The sequence below is a fragment of the Hipposideros armiger genome, unplaced genomic scaffold, assembly GCF_001890085.2.
Source record: "Hipposideros armiger isolate ML-2016 unplaced genomic scaffold, ASM189008v1 scaffold_141, whole genome shotgun sequence".
NCBI classification, from domain to species: domain Eukaryota; kingdom Metazoa; phylum Chordata; class Mammalia; order Chiroptera; family Hipposideridae; genus Hipposideros; species Hipposideros armiger.
Window position 1 is genome coordinate 973,712 of NW_017731491.1, and position 24,548 is coordinate 998,259.

Sequence of the window (24,548 nt, forward strand, 5' to 3'; positions counted from 1 at the left end):
CCAGTGAAGCAACGTCCTCCACAACTAGACTGAAGAACAAAACGACAGCAACTTGTCTGTTCCCCTTCCCCCAATTCCCCAGCACTGTTCCCCTCCTCCAATTCCCCAATAAAAATCTTAAAATTAAAAAAAAGAAAGAAACTATAAAATAATACATGTTCATTGTTGTTTTAAGTCAGTAAGTGTTGAGGTGATTTGTTGCATAGCAACAAATAATGAATGCTGCAGTTACACTGTTTCCCAGCCTTTCCTGCAATTGGCTGAGTTCTATGAATGTGAGCAGAAGTGATATGCTGCACCACTTCCAGGCTGGCCCATAACAACTTCCCATATGCAGCCTCTGGTCTCCTTCCCCTTCCTCCTGGCTCAAAGACCTAGGACGGCCACTGGAGCCACCAGCTAAAAGTGGCAAGCCTGGGCCCTTCATCATGCCTGGAGGAGATCTGCCCAGGAAAACTGTCTGACCAGGAACACCCACATTGAATGATGACATGAGCAAGAAATAAACTTCTATGTAGACCACTGAGATTTGGAGATTTATCTACTCCAATATTTGACATCACCTTAATTAACACATTGTCATACAGAGCTTTACAGATAACATTTTTTTATACAATCAGTGTTTATTTACATTTGCTCATATATTTAGTAATTTCTTTGCTCTTCATTACCTCCTGCATCTCAGACATTCCAACTGGGATCTTTTTTTCTGCCTGAATTCTGTTCTTGAGAATTTCCTCTAGGGAAAGGCTGCTGGTGATGACTTGCTTGCCTTTATTTCTTCTATACAAGTCTTGGTTGATGGTTATGTTTTTTTAATCGCTTTGAAGATATGATGTTGTCAGTTTACTTTCATTGTTAATTAATGAGATGTCAGCTTCAGAGTAATTGTTGCTCCTTTTAAGGTAATTTGTTTTCTAGATTGGTTTTGAAACCTTTCGTTGTTTTGGCTTTAATATTTCACTATGATGCATCTAAGTGTCTAGGGTTTAAAATTTTTTGTATCTTCTATGATTTGTTGGGCTTCTTGAATTTGTGGCTTGTTTCTATTCTCAGATTGATAAAGTTCCTCACCTTTATCTTTTCAAATATTGCTTCTGTTGGACTTTTGCTTTCCTTTCTCATGGTTCTCCCATCACACACAGGATAGATGTTTTGTCTCCTTCATATCTATTCTCACTTTTGCTTTATTCTACAGATAATTTTTTTAAAGCATTTCCATATGCTTTGGTTTAATTTGACCCTCCTAACTCTTTGTGAGGTAGTAAGCAGAGGGGCTCTTTTGCCAATGAGGACTGGGTCTCAGCGAGGTAAAGACATCTGCCCAGGGTCACACAGTTCATGGGTGCAGCAGGAAGACAGGGAGGCACATGGCAGCAAAGAGAAAGGATATTCTAGTCACACAAGTTTAAACTCCAGGGACCCTTAGCCAGGGGTATGAGTCCTGGACACACTACCCACTCACCTAGTGACCTTGGACAAGTCACGTAACCGCTTCTTGATTGGATTTCTCCATCTGAAAAATGGGAACCATACTGATTAACTTGTAGGGCTGTTTGGGGAAGTTTATGAGATAATGCGAGTATATACAAGATTCTTGGCATCAAATAGGCATTCAATAACTATTTGATGAATGAATTAATAAGGTGTTTAGTCCAGTTTGGCTCAGTCTCTCAATGAATGTTAGCTATGGCTATTATTATGCTTATATTCGATTTACATAAATATATTACAACTTATTATTACCAAGATTCTCATTTCAACAAGATCCTCAGCATTTGGGAGATTCTCAGGTCTCTTGCCCCTGCCCCTCCGGGCTCCGCGAGACGTGCCCAGCCCCCGCCGCAGGACTCGGACAGCCCCACGATAAATCAGTCTCTGCAGGTCCCCAGTCTGTAATTAACACATCGCAGTGGGCGGGTCTGGGGCGGCCCCGCCCACCCTGTCCCAGAGGCTTCCTGCGGCCCCGCCCTCTCCAGAAGGGGGAGGAAGGGCGCAGGCTGCTGGGGGGTCCTCCACAGCCCCCTGATTTATCGCCCTCTGTGTGAAGGAGATTTACGAGCTAAGACCGGGAGCTAGGGCCATGTTGGAAGGTGCGGGGGGGGGTGGGCACCGCGCCCAGAAGCGAAGGAGGCTGGTGGTGACCCGTACAAGTCCTGCGGACTGGCCGCACACCCTGCCACCAGCCGCTCGAACNTTTTCCTTTTCAATTCCCCTCTCCCCAGAGAACCGCCCAGAAGCATTCTGCCTCTGCCCCAGCCCAGCCCTGCTCTGCCCAGCCTAGCCCAGCCCAGAGGGACTTGGGCTGGCCTCTGCTTTCCATTGCAGCCACAGGACCTGCTCCTCTAGGCTGGGGGCTCTGGAAGGGGAAAAAGACAAAGCGGGTCACAAGGGGGGGGTGTCTTCCACTGTCCTGGGAAACTGAGCCCTCTGCTTGTCTTCTACTGGACCAGACTGATGCTGTCTCCTATCTGTTGGGAAACACTGGGCCTTGAACTTATCACAACCCACCCAGACCCTGACCAGCATCCAAGCCAGAGCCTGGCTCCTGGCTCCAAGAGGGAAGGGGGAGATGGGAACACCAGTGTGGCTCCTGCAGGATCCTACCTGGACCAGCAGGGCTCCCTGAATGGGTTTGTTAGCAGCTCACCAAGGGGCGGGGCAGAGGGGGTATTAGGGGGGAAGTGTTGGCCCCATCTTGTGCCCATCAGGGCTTCTTGTGGTGCTGATGTCCTCCTGTTAGGGGCTTCTAGGGGCACATGCCAACTCTCAAGGGCCTGGGTTCTGGCTGCCTGTGCTCTCTGATTATTATTATGTCTTTGTTCTCTCTTATGTCTCTTCCCCAATCTCTTTCCTTACGTTGTTTTATAAGGGTGACCTGGAGCCACCAGGGTGTGTGTGTGTAGTTTGGGGGAGGACGTAGGAAACCGTTTAAAACCCTGGAGTTATGCACGATGGGGGGGTGGGACGTTAGAGAAGGAAGGGGCCTCAGAGGTGAGAGTCCAAATCCTTTGATCGCACTGATTAGAAAACCAAGGTCCAGAAGTGGAAAGAGATGCTCATTTCAAACTGTATCCAAACCAGATATCAGCCTCTGTCTGGTCTGGGGGCCTAGTTTAAAGCAAAAGGAGCCTTTTTAGTGGAAAGAAATGGCTTTGGGTTGGGTACCTATCTAGCTGCCTTCAGAAATGCTGCTTCCAACAAGGTCAGCAACAGCTGAAGGAGGGAATGAGATGGGGCCGAGAGTGCAGAGCCCGCCCCCAGAGGGAAGGGAGGGAAACAGCAAAGAGCCACCTGCTAGGGTCTGAGGGGGTCCTGGGGAACCAAAGGACTCCTGGAGGCAAATAATTTTCAAAAATTGTTTGCGGCTTTGTGACAAATTTCAGGTTTGATAAATATGACTATATAAATTAAGAATTTTTGCTCAATAAAGAAAATCCACTGTTATTTGCAAAATGCAGACTTCCAGAGCAGTGAGATTGAAGGGGCGTTTCTTCCTCACCTAGGTCCTCAGGAGGCTCTTACCCACCCCAGGCTAGGGTGAGGGGGTTGTGTGTGTGTGAGCTGGGCTCCTCTGCCCAGGAGCTTCCAGAAACGTGCTGATGCCTTTTTAAATATGAGAGCTCCTGCAGAGGGTGGCAAATTGAGTCCCCGAGACCTCCTAGACTCTAAGTCAGTATTCAACTTGGACAAAATTCCACGTTACAACCTGGGAGCCGACCCTTGAGGGGGCAGAACTCAGGCCCTCCACTGGGCCTACAGCTGCCCAGCCCAATTCCGTAGACTCTAGCCAAATGGACCTACTGAGCCTTTGAAATGTGGCTAGTCCAAATTGAGGTGTGCTGTGAGTATAAAACATACAGAATTTTGAATACTTAGTACAAAAAAATGTAAAATATCTCAGTAATACTTTGTACCTTGATTACCTATTGAAATGATAATATTTTGGATATACAGTAATACCTTGGTTTGCGAGCATAATTCATTCTGGAAACAAACTACTCGTGTTGCAAGACACCACTTGTTTAAAATGTATTAGAAATGTTTGCTCGTCTTGCGGAACACTTGCAAAACACTACTTGCAAGCCAAGGTTTTACTGTATTGGGCTAAATAAAACAGTACCAAAATTAATGTCACCTGCATTTTTCTACTTTTTTTAATGTGCCTACTAGAAACTTAAAATTGAAAACGTGGCTTGCATTATATTTCTATTGGGCATCGCTGGCCTAGAGGACAGAATGAATCTGACATGAAGAGGTCTTTTTTACTTAATAAAAACTCAAAGAGAAAAGAAAAAGCCAAGAAGTCCCCAGGGCAGCCCATGGCTGTGAGGGTGCTGGGTGGGCTGGGGTTGGGAACTTGGGGATTCAGGTTTGCTCTGCCCCTGGGAGATGCTGGGCTCATGGTGCCATCTAGTGGCCTGGTGATGCTGAGGGGAATGACCAGAGGTGGCGTGGAGGCTAAGGGGGGGAGAGGCAGGAAGGGATCACCTGGTGTGGGATCCAGTGCTGCTGAGCCCAACCCAGCCAGCTGCGACTGCTCCAGCCTACAGTGCTGCCTCCCCATTCCCTCAATCCCCATTTGAAGTCCTAAGTGGAGACCCTCGGGCCATATTCATCATACAAAGGGGTTGGCCTGCACAGTATTGACTCAGTACNCTCGTGGACCCCAAGTTCTGGCTCTTCCTTCCCCCCTGCCTCCCAGGGCCAGAATCTGAGCTGGGGATTCCTGCTGCTTTCTGATTCTTCACGACATCCTGCAGGGTTCTGGTATTTGTCGAGGTTATGTACATATATACTCCCATAATGCAAAGAGCCCAGGCTGGGACTGAGCACCTGCTTGGGGTGGGTCAGGGAAGGGGGAAGAAGGGCGTGGACGTTCTCAGGCACTGCTGAGGTCTCCTTAGCTTTAGGACAGCCCTTTGCCATGAGTGTTGTTATGCCCATTTCATAGATGTGGAAACAGCTTCCCAGAGGTTTAGCAGCTAGCGGGAGGTCAGGTACCCGGATTGTTCTTCATTGTGGGGTTGAGGAAGGACCATGAAAACACGGTGAACGTCTTCACAAAGATTCGGTGAGGAAAGGGGTTTTTGGCTCCAGGGGCCTGTGGACTGATGAAGAGGCCACCTAGGCAAGTGAAACCAGATGTCCCTCGATAGGGAATATTCCTGAAAGGCAGTAATGAATACCAGCTGCTCATCTGGTGGGACTAGGCCTGTCTTCAAATACAGCCCTCTACCCTGCCTGCTGTTGTGTGTGGCAGCTCCTGAGAGGGGCTGGGTTTCCCCACCCAGCAGGGTCTTAGCTCCCTCAATACTTATGTTGGATGTTGGAAGGAATAAGTGTAACCCTCACCTCAGGGTCATCAGGACATAGAAGAAAGAACTTTCAGTGGATTTTGAGCCATACAGACTCAGGCTCAAATCCTGGCTCCACCTGTGACCAGATGGGTAAACTTAGGTTAAGTTACTGTTAACCTTTGTGAGCCTGTTTCCTCATTTTAAAAATTAGGATAATATAATAAAATCCTCCTCACTGGGTGGTGTGAAGGTTAAATCAGATAAAATATGGAATACATTTAAGACAACTCCTGGCCTCCTTGCTTTTTAACAAATATTTCCTCCCAGGGTACAAGGTTAGAAATTTTGTTTCTTTGCTTTCGTTAGAATGAGATATATACTCTACATCAGGACTCAGGGTGGAATTTCATAGACTTCAAAAATGTTGAGACAGGAACAGATCATCTTACTCCAGGATTCTGAACCTTGGCTAACTTAAGGTGTGTGTGTGTGGGGGGGGGGCTGGATCCCCCCGAATTAATTTACCAGTATTTATGGAACTAATTCACCAGTATTTATGGAACAGTTCCTGTGTGTCAGGCACTGTTCTAGTCTGTGGCAGTAAACAAAACAGACAACAAACCCTGTCTTATGGAGCTTACATTCTAGTAGATAGAGACAGTAGATAAAATATATATTGTGTATCTAAAATGTTACATTTACAGTCATACTCGGCTTAGTAATGGGGATACTTTCTGAGAGGTGGGTCATTGTGGGATCATAGAGTGCACTTACACAAACCTAGATGGTCCAGCCTACTACACACCTGGGCTACATGGTATAGCCTATTGCTCCTAAGTTACCTGCCTATACAGCATGTTACTGTACAAAATACCTGCTTAAATGAAGCACAAGAGAAAATGATGCAATCGAGAGAGATGTGGTAAACACAAGATGTATGAGGCTGCTGCCCATGGAACATGGCATATTGTTTTATAGCAAACTGTTTTATGTAAATAGAAAGAGTACACTCTAAAAAAGAAGTGTAATAAACACACACAAAATCAGTAAATAGTTGTTTATTATCACTATCAAGAATTATGTATTGTATATAATTGTATGTGCCATACTTTATACAACTGGCAGCACAGTAGGTTTGTTTACACCAGCATCACCACAAACATGTGAGTAACGCATTGTACTATGGCCTTACAACAGCTACGCTGTCACTAGGCAATAGGAATTTTTCAGCTCCATCTTATGGGACCACCATCGTATATGCTTTATTATAGGTATGTATGTATTGGAAAACACATAGTATATATAGGGTTCGGTACTATCTGCAATTTTGGGGTCTTTGAATATATCCCCTGTGGATAAAGGGAAGCTACTGTATTCAGGAATGGTGGTCTTGTCAGAGCTTCCTGGAGGGAGGCAAGTAAAAGAAATTAGTTCTCAGAAACATAGCTAAATTCTTTCTCCTTAAAGGTGTTCCTTGGGCTGGCCGAGTGGCTCAGTTGGTTAAGAGCTCACGCTCTGAGCAACAGGGTCACTGGTTCGATTCCCACATGGGCCAGTGAGCTGCACCCGAGCTGAGCTGCCACTGAATCACCAACAAGCAGCTGGATAGCTCAGCTGGTGAGAGCACGTGCTCCTAACAACAAGGTTGCCGGTTTGACTCCCACATGGGATGGAGGGCTGCGCCCCCCCACAACTATTGAATACGGCACCTTGAACTGAGCTGCCACAAGCTCAGCTCCATGGCGACTGGACTTGGAGCTGAGCTAGCTGCGCCCTCCACAACAAAGATTGAAGAACAACAACTTGGCTGTTCCCCTTCCCCAATTCCTCAACAATGTTCCCCTTCCCCAATTCCCCAATAAAATTATTAAAAAAAAAAAAAAAGCTGTTCCTTTGGGCTGTTTCAAAACGTTTCTCATCCTTCAAACATGGGTAACTCAGAAAAGAACTTTTTACTACTAGAATCAGAGACTTCGGAACTTTGGAAAGAAAAAGTTGGGAGATCTAGGCCAGGGGTGTGCAAAAGCGAAAGTTGAGTGGTGTCTTCGCGCCCTCTGCTGGTCAAGATATGGAACTCCAAGAAGACAGTCAATCTAGGCCTCTAGGCCTGGGCCCCAAGACTAGATCTTTGGGGCCTGTCTGAAGCACAGACTCGTGATGAGAAAGGAAATTGTTCTTTACTGCCCTTGGTCAGTTTCCTCCTCACTTCCCTCAGGTGGTCTCCAAATTTTCACCACTTGCAACTCACAATCTTTCCATAGGCCCTGTCTCAGCAAGTATCCCGCCCTCACCTTCTGCCTCATGGAAGAAACATGGAGGCTGTTGGCTCATCATCCTGCTCTGGCCCCCAAAAATATCTGTCTGCACCCACCTGTGCCTCCTTTCTTCCTGCTGGCTAAAGCTAGTCCCTCCTGCTGAGCTGGGGACCCCGTCCCCTCCCATCTCACAAAACCTAGACTTTTTCCCTCTGTCTCTAGTATTTTTTTCTTTTACTTTTTTCTTTAATAGACTATTTTTTTAAATGATGTTAAATTTACAGAAAAATTGAGAGGAAATTACAGAGAGTTCCCATATCCTCTGCACCCGGTTTATTATTAACAACTTACAATATATATTTTTACAATTAATGAACCACTATTGATGCATTATTATTTTATTATTATTATTATTATTATTAAGCAAAATCCATAGTTTATTCTGATTTCCTTAGTTTTTGTCTGATGTCCTTTTTCTGTTCCAGGATTTCACCCAGGATACTATATCACATTTATTTGGAATTTCAAATTATTGGGAATTCTTCTGCATTGGAGATTTGTCTCTTTACCCCCATTTATTTATTTATTTACTCTTTTATTTATTTCATTATGAACTCATAGATATTCATCTAATATAAATTTAATATAACTTTGGGTTATTATAATCCAATAATAGTTTATTTTATTGCTCAAATTGTTCTCCTACATTTTTAACTTCTTCTTTGGAGTCAGACACACAGTGCTATAATCAAGCCTTGCTCAATGATATTTATTGCAGCACTGTTTCAAATAGCAAATATTGGAAATAACCTAAATATCCATGAATTGGGGAATGATTAAGTGAGTCTTGTTACGACCATTGTATGGAATATTGTATAACTCCCTCCCCACTCTCCATCACTTTCTTTCAATAAAAACTGCTCTTCGTATATGAGCACGAAAAAAATACAGTGATTCAAGCCACAGGATCTGGAGACCAAATGAGTTCAAATTTTGGTTCCATGACCTTGAGCAAGTTACTTACCTCTCTGAGCTTATTTCCTTAGCTGTAAAATAGTGATTACAAGAGAACCTGTATCATAGGATTGTTGTGAGAATTAAACAATACACATAAAGTGCCCAAAACTGTGCCTGCACATAATAAGCTTCAATAAATGTTAATTACTATTGGCGTTATTATGGAAATGACGACGATGACGATGATAATGATAACTGTTCTCAGGTGTATTTGAGGCTGAAGAACAGGTACAGGTAGAATGGCAGGGAGAGCGAGATAAAAGAGAGGAATCGTACTGAGGAGAGGGGAGCATTGGGGCTTACAGTTTCAAAGCAGGAGCAGTTCTTGGGATGTAATAGCCTCGGTTGAGGTCCTGGAGGGGACAGTGTGGTATGGAGACACCTGGAAGCTCCTCCTTCCTTGCACCTGCAGACATTCAGAGTGTCCAAGCCTTGTGTTCTCCTGGGGTCTCACCCAGGACCCACGCTTCCTGCCTCAGCGCCTTGGGAGCCTTTTTCCAATCCCTGATGCCTTTTCAGAGGTACGCAATCCTCTCCCTCTCCCAGGATTCCAGAGTTTGAGGACTTGCTGCTGCCACAGAGAATAAGTGCCCTGGCAGAGCAGTCGGGTGGCACACAGAGGCGACTGGTGAGAGCTTGGGCTCTGGGGGAGGTTCCAGAACATGAGGCTATTTTTAGCCTGGCACAGTTGCCCGATTCCCAGCTAAGGGAGGGGGCATGGTAGGTGGGAAGCAATTTTGTTTTCACTGTTTATGATTTGATTAACCCCTTAGGGTGCAGTGAGCATCACCTGGTTTCATTGCTAGGTTTCCTTTTCGCGATTCCTTCCTGCTTATTACTCCAGAAACAACATTCTCCCCCCAGGGGCCTGAGAGGGGTCAGGGAGAAAATGAAATTCACCAAGTGACAATGAATGAGGGCAGGAAAGGGATAAATATTCCATTCTGCTCAATCAGCAGTGGGATTGGGTCCAGAAAAACACTTAGCCTCACAAATTGCTCACTTATCTTCCCTGGAGTGAGTTTGCTCCAAATGGTTTGGAAAACTATCGCTGCTTAATCAAAGGTGGCAGGCCCGTTGTTGGATGGGGGCCAGCATAGGCCCAGCGGGGGGCCTGAATTGTGCCTGGATTCATTATCTAGTCCAACGTTTTACTGGTAGGTTTTTGTTTGATTTCAGAGTGAGATGGTTAAGTCATTATTTGTTAAATTATAGCTTTTAATTAGCAGATCTATTGAAATGAAAAGCCTGAGAGAGGCTCACATGCCTCTACGTTTTTGTTTGGAATTTATAATTATCGTTGTTTGGGAAAGATTGGCTGGGGGCATGCAAATCTTTCTTTTAAGAAAATCCTCAAATTATACGCTGTTGGGGGAGGGGGTGAATAGAGATATCAGTAAGCTAGAGATAGACCTTACAAGTGATGCTATCTGTATCGGTACCAATGCCCAGGCTCTTTGTATTTGCATAAAAAGAGGGCGACGGATGTTTTATAATAACTCATATATATTTTTTCCCCTAAAATGAGCCCAAGATGGGAATTGAGGCACCAAGAGGGGTAGTGAGTTGGCCAGGAGAGTGGGTAGCCAAGTCCCTGGTTGCAGATGGAGTTTTGTTTACCTTTCCTGATTCCCCCAGAAGGTAAGGAAGATGAGGGCTCAGGATCCACCTTGGTAGATTTTCTCCCTTGGAGATTAGCTTTCTGCGTTTCAGGGGAACATTGTTCAGACCTAGCGTCTACAGCTGCCTTCTTCCTCCTTGGCTCAGCCGGTGCTCCGCTAGTTGCAGAAAGGCCTTGTGTCCAGCAGGGGGCGCGCCACCACCACCTTATTTAGAGCTCTTGCCTCCATGCCTCGGGAAGCCACATCTCCGCAAGCGGTGTGCTTTTCTTCCGGTCTCTGTGGGGTTTTCTTTACTGGTAACTGCCAGGGTGCAGATGACAATTTCTGCGCATTGGGCCTCAGGCTGTGAGCGGCTGTTTAAGGAAAGTGCCCTGGTTTTCTTCATCTTTCCACACCCGAGGAAAGCATCACTGCTCACTGTACAGGGGACCCAGGCAGCGAAAGGCCCCAGAATTGGGAACATTTCTCCCAAGACTTCTTCGTCTGTGCTCTGCAGGTCCCACTGACAGCAGTTGGGAAGCCTCTCCAGAGCGCTAGGTGACCCCACCCCCACCGTCCCTCCTGCGACCTCCCCTGACGCTTCAGCATCTTGGGCCACAAAACCCATTAGGGCAGAAACCAGGGTTGTCCTCTCATCTATTACCCGCACCCAGCACAGGGCCGACACAGGCACACAAAAAAGTACTCAATGGGTGAATAAATAAATGCATGTAAGCTGTTATTTTCATTATTTCATTCTCTCATGTACTGAGCATGTATGTACTCTGTGTGTCAGGCACTGGGGAATCAGAGATTGAAAATATAAATCCGGCCCTCGAGGAGATTACAATCTGGAGACAGAAACAGACGTGACCCTGGGCAACTAGAATTTCTAGCTTCTCCTAATTTGTGGCTAACTAACTTCATTTAGTCAGCAAAATCACACCAGCCACATAGTAAGGGTGCATACTGGCTGAAAAGGACAATGTCCTTCTGAAGTGCAATCACTTCTTGTCTTGCTGATGAGCTTGACTCCCACCCTCTTCCCAGAGTTTGTGAGGGCAGGGTTGGGGTTCCAATTCAGATGCCCTCAGTCTCCTATGACTTTGAAGCCCCACATTACAGTCTACATCTTACACTTCCTATGAAACCAGGACATCTTGCAAAAAGTTGCTGTTGACCCAAGGCCCTTTGGCTGTGCATCAGTCTTTCTGAGTGATTTCTCCTTTGGAAGGGGAGATGAGAAAACAGCCCATTAAGAAATAGCACTTTGGGCCNCCTGAAGTTACATTCTAGTGTGGAGAACGAATAATAGGGAAACTAAGTAATTCATGTAGTAAATAAATACCATGAGGAGCATATTAGAGGTTGATAATACTACAGAAAAAAAAATAAATAACACCAGAAAAGATGGAAATTGTGAATATGTGTGTATGGGGTAGGTCGGGGAAAGCACCCTGAGATGGTGACATCTGAGTAAGGGCTTGAATGAGACAAAGAAGGAATTATGGTGATCATGGGGAAGAGCTTCCAGATAGAGGAAACAGCATTTGCAAAGGCCCTGAGGCAGGAAGGTATCTACCAGTTCCAGGAACAGCAAGGTGACCAGAGTAAGGGGTGAGCTCAGGTTGGTGACAGTATCTTCTACTTTGATTTGGCAAGAGATGGAAGCCATTAAACTAAGATGGAAGGACAACTTGGCTGTTCCCCTTCCCCAATTCCCCAACACTTCCCCTTCCCCAATTCCCCAGTAAAATCTTAAAAAAAAAAACAAAAAACCAAGCCTGAGATTTCTGAGCAGCCCTTAGTGATGGGCTCTGAACTAGTCCATTATGGACATGGGAGAAGGCTCAAGAAAGGCAGAGAGCTGATGGCATAATGGCCATCTCCTTCTGGGGGGCTGCGAGACCTGGGGTCCCTGGGGCCTGTGGTGAGTTTTTTTGTTGTCATTGTTTGCTGTGCAGCATTTAAATAGTCTTGCTACCTGGAGGGAGGGGCACCTCCATGGTGAGGCTCCTGGTGGGAGAGATTCCGACAGGTAGGACAGACAGAAGTCTAGGTGGAGCAGGTTTCTCAAAGAAACAGGGAAGAGTGGAGAAATCATTCAGTATAAGGGCCAGTGGCCTCCCGCGTCCTGTGGAAGCTTCCACAGGAGGCTACTGACTAGGCTGTGGGTCCAGCCACCCAGTTTCCTGTAATTCCTATGAGTTTCCCAAACTTAATTCCCAGGCTTTCTTAAATTTCCATTGATCTTGTGAGATACCTCAGAGCTGCCCTATAACTTCCTCTTCTGCTTACATGAAACAAATTAGCTTTACCACCAAGGATCCCTACAACACAGAGCAGAGAGTAAGCAACCGTCCTGTTTCTCCTCTCTTAATTCCAAGCCAATCCTTTTACCTGCTATTTGCCAGCTTTGAGACCTGAGGCCGGTGACTTAACCTCCCTGAGCCTCGGTTTCCTCATCTGTAAGATGGGTTAGTAACTGCCACCTAATGGAGTTGTGAGAGTTAAATGATGCCCTGCACAGAAAGCCCTCAGTGCAGTGTCTGGCACATAGTAGGCACTCAATTATATTTTGTTGTTGTTGTTATTACTATCCTCTTACTTACTTAGCACCCCAGGGGCTCTTTCTTCCAAGCTCATGCAGGCAGATGACTCTCTCCCCTGCTTCTATTCCCAGCCCACAGAGTAACATCCCTCAATCAAGCACGTCCTGACAGTTTGTTCCTTCTTGGTCCAAAGCTAGAATATTTCTTAGCCCTTCACCTACACTCACCCCTGCTGTGCCTATAACCGGGAACAGGAGAGTGGTAGTTTGGGCTCTGGAATTAGACCATTATTTGTTAGCTGTACAGTTTCAGTTTCCTTCTCTGTAAAATGGGGATATGTTACAGTACTGCTTCGTTCAATTTGTTGTGAGGATTAAATAAAAGAGAGCATGACACATTCTCAGCACAGGGCCCGGCTCCTCTAAGATGCTCGATGAATATTATTAACTTTCTCCTTCTGCCTCTTGGCTCCCTTCCCCAGTCAGCCTGGCCACTGCGGCTGTAAGGCTGTAAATCATCGGGTAGCCAAGAATATCCTCCTCCCTCCTACCTCAGTTCCAAACTCCTCATCACCTCCACCCACTAATGACCTGGTGATTGGCTTCTCATTAAAGCAATGACAAAGAGGCCTCTGTGCTTTATGCCAGGTTCTAATCAGCCATAGATCTGCCTCAGGGTCAGTCGGGGGTGAAGTAGGAATTCTGGGTCTGGGACCTGCTTGGTGTAGAGGGCTCTGTCTCCCTGTCTCCCAAGAAAGGCAGCTTCTATCCTGGTCTGCAATTCTCAAGACAGGGTCCAGCTGTTGTGAGGAGGGGAAACAGGGCTCTTACCCAGTGCCCAGGAGACTGAGCCATGTGTGGTCTCAAGGAGCCATTTTTGCTCTCATGAGGTTCAGTTTTCTTGTCTGTGAATTGGGAATAATAAATGAGAATACCTACCTTGTAGGGTTGATGTGAGAATAGAATGAGATAAATCAAATGAAAATTTCTCGCACTTTGTAGATGTCAGTAAATGGTAGCCATTATTATTGTAGTTGTTAGTGCTTTCATGATTATTAATTTTTATTTTTATTGGAACCCAGGTGCCAGTTTTTCCAACTCCATTTGGTGAATAGTTTATTCTATCTCCAATTGTTTGTAATGCTGCATCTCTATAATATAATAATAATAATAATAATAATAATAATAATAATAATAATAATATAATGCCACCTCCAGCCATCTCTTTTTTATGCCTGTTTAATCCTTTGGCCTCCTTGTTCATTTTTAGAATTGTCTTGGTTATTCCTGGCCCTTTACACTTCTATGGGAGTTTAGAATCCCTTTTTTTTTTGTTTAAATCATCCTTATAATTATTCTTCTGTGATTTTTTTCATAGGTTGTCTATGTATCTTTCTCTAGGTGGCTTCCCTCATGGTGGCAAAATGGCTGCAGGAGTTCTAGGAGTCACATACATACTCCATCATGCACAAAAAGGTGAAGAGAACCATCCAGGTAGGCTGCTCTTGAAATCCTGACCCATAGAAACTATAAAATAGGGCTGGCCGAGTGGCACATTGGTTAAGAGCTGGCTTGGGATGCCAGAGGGCCTCGGTTCAGATCTCACATATGAGGGCCAGTGACACTGCCCTTACAGCTAAGATGCTGAACAACAGCTCAACTTGGAGCTGGGCTGCCGTGAGTTGACGGCAACTGCATAGGCTGCAACCCCTGCTGCAGTGGGTTGCCATGGGCTACTGTGTGTAGCCAGCAGCCAGCGTGAGTGGCCAGCAGCTGCTGTGAGTGGCTGTCCAGAAGCCAGCGACTCATCTGCCTCACCTGGGAAGAGCGCAATGATGGTGCCCACTTGGGCCAGTGAAGCAACGTCCTCCACAACTAGACTGAAGAACAAAACGACAGCAANTGATATCAACCTCAGAGGATTCAATGATATGGAACCTGGTAAAAAGTGGGCCTCAAGATATACTGCATCTTGTTATCAGGGGGACAACCTCAGCCTAAGTGTGACCATTAGCAGGCTTCCTCTCCCCAGGGGTGTTCCCGGGGAGCCCACATAACCCACGATCAGAAGGAAATCAATGGGCAAGCCCAGAGCACCCCCATCTCCATGGAAGGATGGAGATAACCTATCCAAGGAAGCCTTCCCTCCCCACCTGTCCCCAGGGCAGCCTCACAGAGCGGGGAATCTGCCTGGGACAACGCAGGAGCTGAGGAAAGGGTGCCAGTCAGGTGATAAACAAGCTTAAATTGCTTCCAATACTTTTCCTTCTTCCGGTGAGAACTCAGAGTCCACCATGGACAGGATGGTACTTAGTTATCATTAGTAATAATAACAATAATCATCTTAATAATATTGGTATTGACTCCTATTGAGTGCTTATAGGCACAGTATTTAAGTGCTTTTTAAACATGTATTATCTTAGCTTCACAACAATCCTATACAGAAGGCCCTATTATGATAATACCCATTGTATAGACTGGAAACTGAGACTCCGAGAGAGTTAAGACACTTGCCCCAAGTTAGAGGGCTGAACTGTGGCTGAGCCAGAATTTCAAATCAGGCAGTGTGGCTCCTATTTGAAGACCAAGCTCTTAACCACTCTGGGTTGGACCTGCTTTCTCGGTTCAGAGACTCTCACCCGAACCCCAGTCCCCACAGCCCCCACTGACCACCTGTAGGGATTATATTAGAGGCCTGGCATCTGTTCTTTGAAACAAAAGCAAGTGAGATATTCAGATAATTTCAACCCGGTGTGAACAATAAAAAGAGCTTGACTGATATAGAGAAAACCTGGAGGGAGGGGGAGGTGGGTAGGGAGGGAAGGTCCTCTAAGTGGAGAGAGACAACAAGGAAGGAATAGAGAATATGGGCTGGAAGCCAGGAGCCTGGAGCAGCTCCACTGTCTGCCTCCTGGGCTGAGTTTTGCTGCCTGTGGTTTCTTGGATAATTCAAACTCTGAAGTGATGACTGCTGGGAGCCCAGGCAGAGCACCAGAGAGCCGAAGTGACCGGCAAGCGCCCACCAGCTGATCCTACTGCAGGTGAGCAAGGGCCCAGTGAACCAGGAGCAGCCTGAGAGGCCTGGGGGACTCAGCTCCCTGCATGCAGTGTTGGGAAGGCCCAAGTCCTCATTGCCTGTCAGAGTTCAATGGCCTGCAGTGGTCACCAGCCTCAAAGAAGTTTGCTAACCTTTCCTTCTTTGTGAAACCAGCCCTCAGCCCTCTCCCACAGGGCTCCCCTGTGCCTAATCCCACCTTAGAATTTAGTAGATCATATTGTACTTTTTATGTTCATGCTGGGTCCACGTCTAGGTCACCGCTATATTCCCATTCCTAGCACAGTGCCTGGTACAGAGTAGGTACAAGGAAATAATTGCTGAATGTTGAATAAATGGTTCAATCTGCTACTAAGATATTCATGAATCTCTGGAAATTCCACACTGGTCTGATCTAACAAGCTCTGTAGTCAAATCCAGTAAACACTTATTGAGCACCTATTAAATACCAGGCCCAGTGCTACAGGCTTTCACATGTATTGACAGCCACAAACGTGTATTAACTTAAGTCTATAGAAGCTCATTATTAAAAATAAAAGGAAGTCAACCTTGCAGCCAAATAGATATGTTTTAGATTTCCCCACCCACCCAGGCACCTAGGGGGAATTTGATGGTTTTCTTAAAGCTGTGGTTCTCCGAGTGTGGTTGTAGTGGCGGCAGCATCATCTTAAAACTTCTCAGACATCACCCCTAGATATTTTGAATTCAAGATTCTGTCTTTACAGCAAAGTGGTTTGGATGCTCAGAAAGATGCTATATATATATATTTTGTTGTTGTTGTTGTTGTTGTTCATTCAGAGTCTGGCTCGGTAGTTATTAAATTTTAGCTTGCATAAGAATGATTGTTCCAGGTTATATACATAATGCCTTGTGTACTGCAATTTAAGTCTTAGTCAGGGGTCATTTTGACTACACACCATTTCCTTCTTCCACATTAACTTTAGAACATCCCCCACCCATGCGTTGGATGGAGAGAAAATTCATCTCAGTGGGTAGCGATGGGGCTCAAAAGGAACAAAATCGTCATAGAAAATCAGGAAGGGAAAAAAATGAACTTGAGCCACCGCTTTTTCTGCTGACCCCCTAAACGTGAACCCTCAAATCAACATGAAGACATGAAGAGGTTCGTAAAAGCAAAGAAGATGCCCAAAGAGCACACATCGCCCAGTGCTGGCAGCGGGCCTCCCTTCCCATCCCTTCCCCAAAACTGGTGTGGCTTTTCCTGCCAGTGTTTCATACATTTTCAGGCCTGGTCCCTCTCCTGCCCCGGTACTTGTCAGGAAATGGCCCAGTTAATAACTCTGGGGCAACACTCTCTTGACCAATGGCCGGGGCTCCCAGAGAGAGGCGCCCCCGTTGCACTGGAGCCCCTTCCCACGAACCCCGGGCATCTGCGGGGATTCCGCTGGATCGCTGGCTGGGATTCGGAGAAGGGGGCTCCGCGGAGGGGCGCAGGGGTACTGGGCGGGGTGGGGGTGGGGGTGCGGGCCGACTTCAAAGCCAGCAGCCGGGCAAGTATTTCCGCGGCACCTGCAGCGGCGGCCGGTTCCCCGCGCCTGGCGGCTGGAACCCGCCCCTGCCCGGGAGCGCAGCTTCTCGGGGCCCGGCCGGAGGAGGCAGGCGAAGGGAGGAGGGGCCGCGGCCGTGATTTAGGGCCTGGCGGTTCCGCTGGCGGCCACGAAGGTGCCTATTACCGCTTGGCTGAGCCTGGATTTCAGAAATTCCTGCTCGTCCTCTGTTAGTTCCGGCGTCGCTCCCCCGAGGGAGGACAGGACTCCCACCTTGGAGAGAAAGCCCGGGACCGGGGCTTGCTGGAGAAACAGAGCCCATGGGGTCCTGAGATCTCCATCCTCCCGGGAGAGTTAGTTGGCTTCCAGAAAAGAAAGGTCTCCCTTCCCTCGCAGCGTAGGACCCTCAGCATTTCAACTGAGAGGCCTGCTTAGTGCAGGGGAAATTTGGAATCTGGCAGATTTGGGCTCCGTTTCAGGGTCTGCCCATTTATTTATTTATTCATTCATTCATTCGACAAAAATGTATTGACCGACTATTCTAGTAGAGCAGTAATTAGAGCAAACAAAAACCTGAAGTCAGGCCGGCAGAGTGGCGCGATGGTTAAGAACTGGCTTGGGACGCCAGAGGTCCCCGGTTCGGANTGAGGAAAACTTGATGGGATCATGCTCCCAGCATCAAGCACCCCAGTTTCACATCCATGAGGTGGGGTCCCTCCAAAGGAGTCCACTCAAGATACTATAAATCCTTGCTGTCCATGTTCAAAACATTTCCTTACTCCTCTTTGGAAGGTGCCTTAAGGAGACAAATCTTTCACCTTTTTAAATACAACTACAAAGAACCTAATGGATATTAACCCTGTTTACATCCTTCCATAGTCTCTCAAGGTCTTTTTATGCACGTACATGTTTGTCTATAGTTATAATTAGTAGGCAGAAGTCACTTTGTGATCTGCTCCCCTAGCTCACCATGATTTTCACCTTGGTAGAAGACCCATGTGCACTTTGCCAGGCCCCTCTAGTTGGGCTTTGTGTCCTTTCAAATCTTTCACTATTATGTACGGTACTGCAGGGACTGCCTTTTTGCAAATTTGTTTTCCTTTTAGATTACTCCCTTGGGGTATTTTTATTATGATTTTGTCAATTTGTTCTTTACCAAAAAGAAAAAAAAAAAGAACAGAACAGATACACAGCACAACTAGAAATCTGTAAACGTGCCCTTTTCACCACATCCTCAACAACACTGGGTGTTATCATTGTTATTTATTTTTGCTGCCTGTCTCATTCATTGCTAGAGAGGTGAGGCATTACCGTTTCCTGTGATAGAGGCAGGGGGTATAAGGAGAGGGCTTGGAAGGCACAGGCTTCCAAGAGAAGCCAAGAGACTGAGTGCATGAGAGCCCTTTGGGAGCTAGAAAGTTGCTGAAAGTGCTGTAATTACTACTCTCTGCCCTTTAAAAGTTACCTCTCAGGCTAGCCGAGTGGCGCATTGGTTAAGAGCTGGCTTGGGACGCCAGCTCTGAGCAAGAGGGCCCCGGTTCGGATCCCACATGAGGGCCAGTGACACTGCCCTCTACAGCTAAGATGGTGAGCAGCAGCTCAACCTGGAACTGGGCTGCCATGAGTCACCAGCGACGGCGTAGGCTGCAGCCCCTGCTGCAGTGGGTTGCCATAAGCTACCATGTGTGGCCGGCAGCCAGCTTGAGTGGCCGTCCAGAGGCCGGCGACCAATCTGCCTCACCCGGGAAGAGCGCAATGATAATTCCAACATGAGCCAGTGAAGCGACGTCCTCCACAACTAGACTGAAGAACAAAAGGACAGCAACTTGTCTGTTCCCCTTCCCCCGACTCCCCAGCGCTGTTCCCCTCCCCAAATTCCCCAATAAAATCTTAAAAAAAAAATAAAAGTTACCCCTCTCTCCTTTGAACACTGTTTGAGTAGGCCACTGGTATGGTAATAACGTTATAGATACATAATTTCTGTCTTTATGTACACCTGTCGTTCATATCTTATGGCCATAACTTTTAGCAGCTCTGTCTTACATGATTTCTGTTTCCAGTACTTTCCATTTTATATTTATCTAACACCTATCCTTGTACTATTTTTTTCTATATTTGGACAAACCTATCTGGTCTCGGTTGAAAACTTCCATTTCTTTAACAATCACAGATGTATCTTTTCTCCACAGTGGCCAGTCATCTTGGAGAATGGATATGGTCTTGGGGAGCAGATTTTTCAAAATCAAGCAATGGTTCCAGAAAACCTGAAATGCACATAATTAAACGTATTCTGGACTAGGATCCCCTAAAGCATCAGGGAGAGGGAGGGGTACCTCTTAGGTCAATACATACACATATGCACACACAAATACTCACACATCCACACATCTATATAAGCATGCACATAATGTGTGCATGTCAAAAAACTTCCAAATGCTAAGCAAATACACATCAGCAGGCAAACATACAGGTATGTGCCCTCAAACTCATAGCCCTGATAAAATAATGATAATAACTAATGTGTTGTGGACTTTAGTTTACAAAACACCTTCCCATGCATTCTTTCCTTATAACAACCTTATGAATAGATTACATCTTAATAGCTTCCACTCAGTGAGTACTTGCCCGGGGCCAAGCACTATGCTAAGTGTTTGAAATGCATTATCCCATGTAGTCCGCACAACAGCCTCTGATGTAAGTAGTTATCATGTAAGCCCATTGTACGGATGGGAATTCCAAGGCTCAACGTCATGAGGCGATTTGCCAAGGTCACTTTGCTGGTCAGTGAGGAGACTGAGAAATCCTTTTACATCCCTCCCACTGACCTCACACTTCCGTTGCACACTCACTCTTCTACCTGCAGAGGGCGTCCTCACCTCCCCAGGGCTGAAAGTGCAACTGGGCAAGAAGAACCCTCGGCTCTTTCTATCCTGGAATATAGGAAAGCAGGACTTGCTGGTCATTTAATAATGTTTCCAGGGAATAAAAATCTGAGGCTGAAATCAGATGAAAGCATGGTCCAGGCTGGCCTGTCATAAGATTATAATACTATATAAACAGTAACAATTTGTGGAACGCCTTCTAATTGCCAGAAACGATAGATAATGAAGGAATGTTAATCCTTACAGCTACCCTGAGGTGGAATCAACAGGGTCAGAGGTGAGGAACTAGAGGCTTAGTGAAGTTAAGTGATGCCATGGGTCACACATGTAGTAAGTGACAGAGCAGATACTGGATCCCAGGCCCGTCTGGCCCCTTTCTGTGCTCTCAGACCATGGCACTGCCTCTCCATGAGAGAGAAGGCTCAGTGGGCAGGCCTGGGGCCAGAGTCCCACGTTTTGCTCCTGGCTGGACTTGATGGCCCTTATGATCCAGAGTCAAAGCCTTCCTGTGATCTGCCCTGTGAAATTGGAGGTCTGTGAGCTGGGGACAGGATGCCCAGTGTACCAGCCAGTCTTGGGGCTTGCAGAAAGCAAAGACATCTTTAATGATGGCAGTGAGCCTCATCTCGACTGTTCTGTGGAAACCCTCATTCCTCTATGGGCCTAAGGGCATCTCTCCAGCTCCTGTGGGGTCCCCCATTCTGAGCTGTGGAGCTCTTCCCCACAGCTGGCAAGAGCCCAGCGATCCAAGGAGACCAGAAAGCCTTCAGCCCTCCCCTGGCACATATGGGTCCTTACCCAGCAAGCAGTACCAGCACCACTAGCCCAGTCAACCTGAGTGAGACCAGACACTAGTGCAGGAGTGCTCGTCTTAGAGGAAAGCAGCTCCCCAGATATCTCTAGGGAGCTGGCTATGCCTCCTATTTCCTCAGCAACCTTGGCCGGAGGCCCCACTTCCCTTAATCTCCTCCCCATAATCTTTCCTGGATTCTAAGTCTGTCCCTCATCACAGAGGCCATGCCTGCACTGACTCACTCTTCCCTGGAAGCTCTGTCTCATCACTTGGGATTCATGCAGGACACACACACACACACACACACACACACACACACACACACAAGCAATTTGGCCCTACCTTCAGCTTCCTTCCCTGAGACTGGCCCAGACTCTACCATTGCCACTCTCACTGTGGCTCACTGTAGACAGCAGACCTGCAGCAGGTCCAGAGATGGGGCTGACCACATCCTTAGTCTCCCAGGTCCCACTTCCCCTCTCCAAATAATGTCCTCTCCCACAGTGCCCTTCACAGNAAGAACAAAAGGACAGCAACTTGTCTGTTCCCCTTCCCCCAATTCCCCAGCGCTGTTCCCATCCCCCAATTCCCCAATTTAAAAAAAAAAAAACCTTTAAAAAAAAACAAAACAAAAAAATGAACAAACTTGTGATGGCTTCCATCCCTCACCAGGGAGACACTCAGCTGCCACAGAATAATTGTCACCATGTAATCCCACTTACATGTGCTGGGTGTTGTTCTTAAGCACTCTGTATGGCTCATCTCATTCCACACAGCTCTACAGTGTAGGTGTTATGGTGACACCCGCTTTGCAGGTGGGACTACTGAAGAGAAGAGAGGTTTAGGTGACTTGCCCGAGGCCACATGATTCTTTGTGGTTTTGTCTAGCATGGGTACTTCTTGCAATGTGTTTTAAGGATCTGCTGACAAATTTCTCCCCACCAGACTAGGGGCTCCTGGGAATTGGTGATGATGTCTGGTTTACCTCCCTCTTCCCTACCCCAAGCCCAGTCACCATCAGACCTGATTTAAGAGCCTGAGAAGGACGTAGAAATGCCCAGAGGGTGGGTTTAGTGGTCTCATAGTCTTGGGCCCAGGTTTCCTTCGACAAAAGGCAGCTTCTACCCAGCCTGCACCCTGCTGCCCCCACTATGAGACAGATTCCAGCAGCTGTTTTCTCCTGAACCCTCACGTGGCTTTCTTCCCCAAAGCCTGTCTCCCCTGCTGGGGCTTCTCCCTGTAACCAAGAGGCTGGCCTGCCCACAGCCACTGGCTGCACCCCTGGGGCCTGGCCCTGCCCTCAGCAATCCCCAAGTACAGCAGGCAGCACAGGAAACTCCTCAAAAGCCCCACCCTGGGCCCTGCCCAGCCCTGACTCTGGTGCCCATGCCAAGTCCCTTGGCCTCAGGAACACTGCCAGTATCCCCTGACATCCTGGTAAATGGTGCTGGATTGGATGGGGGTCAGGGAAGGCTTTCCTATCTAAAGTCTAAGCATCAGTGAAGTGGGCGGAGCTGTAGAAGGAAATAGGAAATAAGGGCTTTCTCAGAGGACAGCCCCAGGGCAGCAGCAGTGACCACAGGGGGGGGGGGGCAACGGGGGATGCTGGGTGGTAGATGACTCAGCAGTGAAGTCATTGCAGAGAGAAACAGACAGTGTCTCCCGACCCAGTCTTCCCGTCCTGACCAGCTGGGAGCTGGCAGTTTACTTCCCCCTGCTCCTAACCTCATTCGGAAAGACATTGCCTGCCTCTCTCTCTCCTTCCTGGACCTCAAAAGTCACTTGCCAACATCTACTGACATTATCTGTGCATCCTCTGTAAGTAGCTCTATTCAAATGTCTTGGTTTGGGGACAATCTAAGACAATTTACTCAAAACCCTACAGCACAAGTGTGTAAGGAGCAAAGACTAGCACACATGCCCAACTTGGCAAGGGCAGCTATGCCCTCCGACACATTTTTCACCCGCGGCCCAGGCCTCCCCTACCCTGAGGACAAATGCTGAAGTCAATGCAACTGCCAAATCCCAGAGGGCCCCAGTGAGAAGTGGCCCCCAGAGAAGCAGCCTCGGGGGAGCCAGGAACCAAGGGCCCTCAGGGCACGGCAGGGAAGCCACCTCCGGCTCTTGGAAACAAGAGCTAGCAAAGGTTCTAAGAACACCCAGGTGGCCCAGGGTTGAGGGGCAGGAGTTGTATGGGGCTGGGTCCCCTCCTGAGTACACAGACACTAGGACTCCATGCAGGCTGCAACCTCGGCTGATACACTGCCCCCCTCAAGAATGACCCCTCAGGACAAACCCCACACACACACCCCACAAAATGCAAGACCCAACCTGGCTGTCTTTCTGCAGTGCAGAATTGCGCTCTGAGGGGGTCCTTGGGGCCCCCTCCTCAGCAGGGCTGTGTGCAGAGTGGAGCTGTGATGCCCAGGAGCAGAGATGAAAGAGATCAGCAAACAGAAGCTCTGCAGACCCCTAGACCTTCTTCAGAGGGGAGTAGTAGGCCAGCTGAGAAAGGGGGGTCTCTCCCTGAGCCCCCAACACCCAGCTCTTTTCTCTGCACCCTAGGCAGGGTGTCTGGTGCCTGCGAAGGGAACATGCCTGCCACCCCCTGGGCCCAGCCCCTGCCCTGGAACAAAGAACAGCACTTACCATGATGGAAAAGATGAGGGGGATGAGGTTGAGGGGCCAGACAGGGCAGAAGCAGGAAGCGATGGCTAGGATGAGGTAATCTTTGGGGACTTCTTGGTCCTGGGCATAGGAGGTGGTGGCAATGGAGGACGCCCGCCTCGAACTGGCCCGAGAGGGCGACCGAGGGAGGGAGGCCTCCCGGTGCCCTTCAGATACCACCTTGAAGGGCAGGCCATGGCCGTTCTGCTCCAGGTCCAGAGCCCCTGAAAGGGACTTGGACAGCTTCAGGGGCTTGTCATCCTTGCTCTCCACCTTGGTGAGAAGCATCTCCATCTCCGGCAGGTCCAGGGGTGAGGAGGTCCCTGGCTCCCGTGCCAGGGGAAACTGAGACTGCACGAGGTTGGCCATGTGGACCTAGGCCTTGGGCTGCTCCAGCTCCAGGCAGGAACAAGGGGCTCCAGAGGGACCTCAGCGCACCATTCCTCAGCCCAGGCTGGGGGCCTACAGGTCAGGGGCAGAAGTGTCACCAGAGGAGCAAGGGCCAGCTGCGGACTGGGAGGGCCAGCTCCAAGTTCAGAGGCTGGGTCCTGCCTGGCTGCCCCACGGAGTTCCTGGAAGCTGGAGCCTTCAGTTCCGTTTAAGTTCGAGGCCAACTTTACTGGTGCTGCTGACAGCACAGATGGGCGGGGAAGCAACAGAAAGCAGCTCCAAGAGCAAAGAGCAGATGCCGCGCTCCCCAGCGAGGCTTAGGCTAAGGCAGGGCGTGTGTGTGTGTGTGTGTGTGTGTGTGTGTGTGTGTGTGTGTNAAAAAAAAAAAGAAATAGCACTTTGCCCTAAAGGAGTTTTGCTGCTAAAGGGGTTTTGTTTGTCTGTTTTGATTTTGCTTTAGACTGTCGATTTGATGCTCTGCCTCGCCATCTTGCCTTCACCTTTATTCTCAATGATCACATTTACTCCA

At 47.7% G+C, this 24,548-nt stretch overlaps 1 protein-coding gene across 1 annotated transcript in view; it reads right to left on the bottom strand.

The window, feature by feature from the left end:
• TRARG1 (trafficking regulator of GLUT4 (SLC2A4) 1) overlaps nt 1–24,321 on the bottom strand; it is a 47,451-nt gene extending 23,130 nt beyond the window's left edge. Inside the window, exon 1 of the mRNA XM_019650392.1 lies at nt 23,612–24,321. Coding sequence (XP_019505937.1) covers nt 23,612–23,998 — 387 coding nt within the window. The 5' untranslated portion in view covers nt 23,999–24,321. The remainder of the gene's footprint in view (nt 1–23,611) is intronic.
• Between the last annotated feature and the right edge of the window lie 227 nt (nt 24,322–24,548).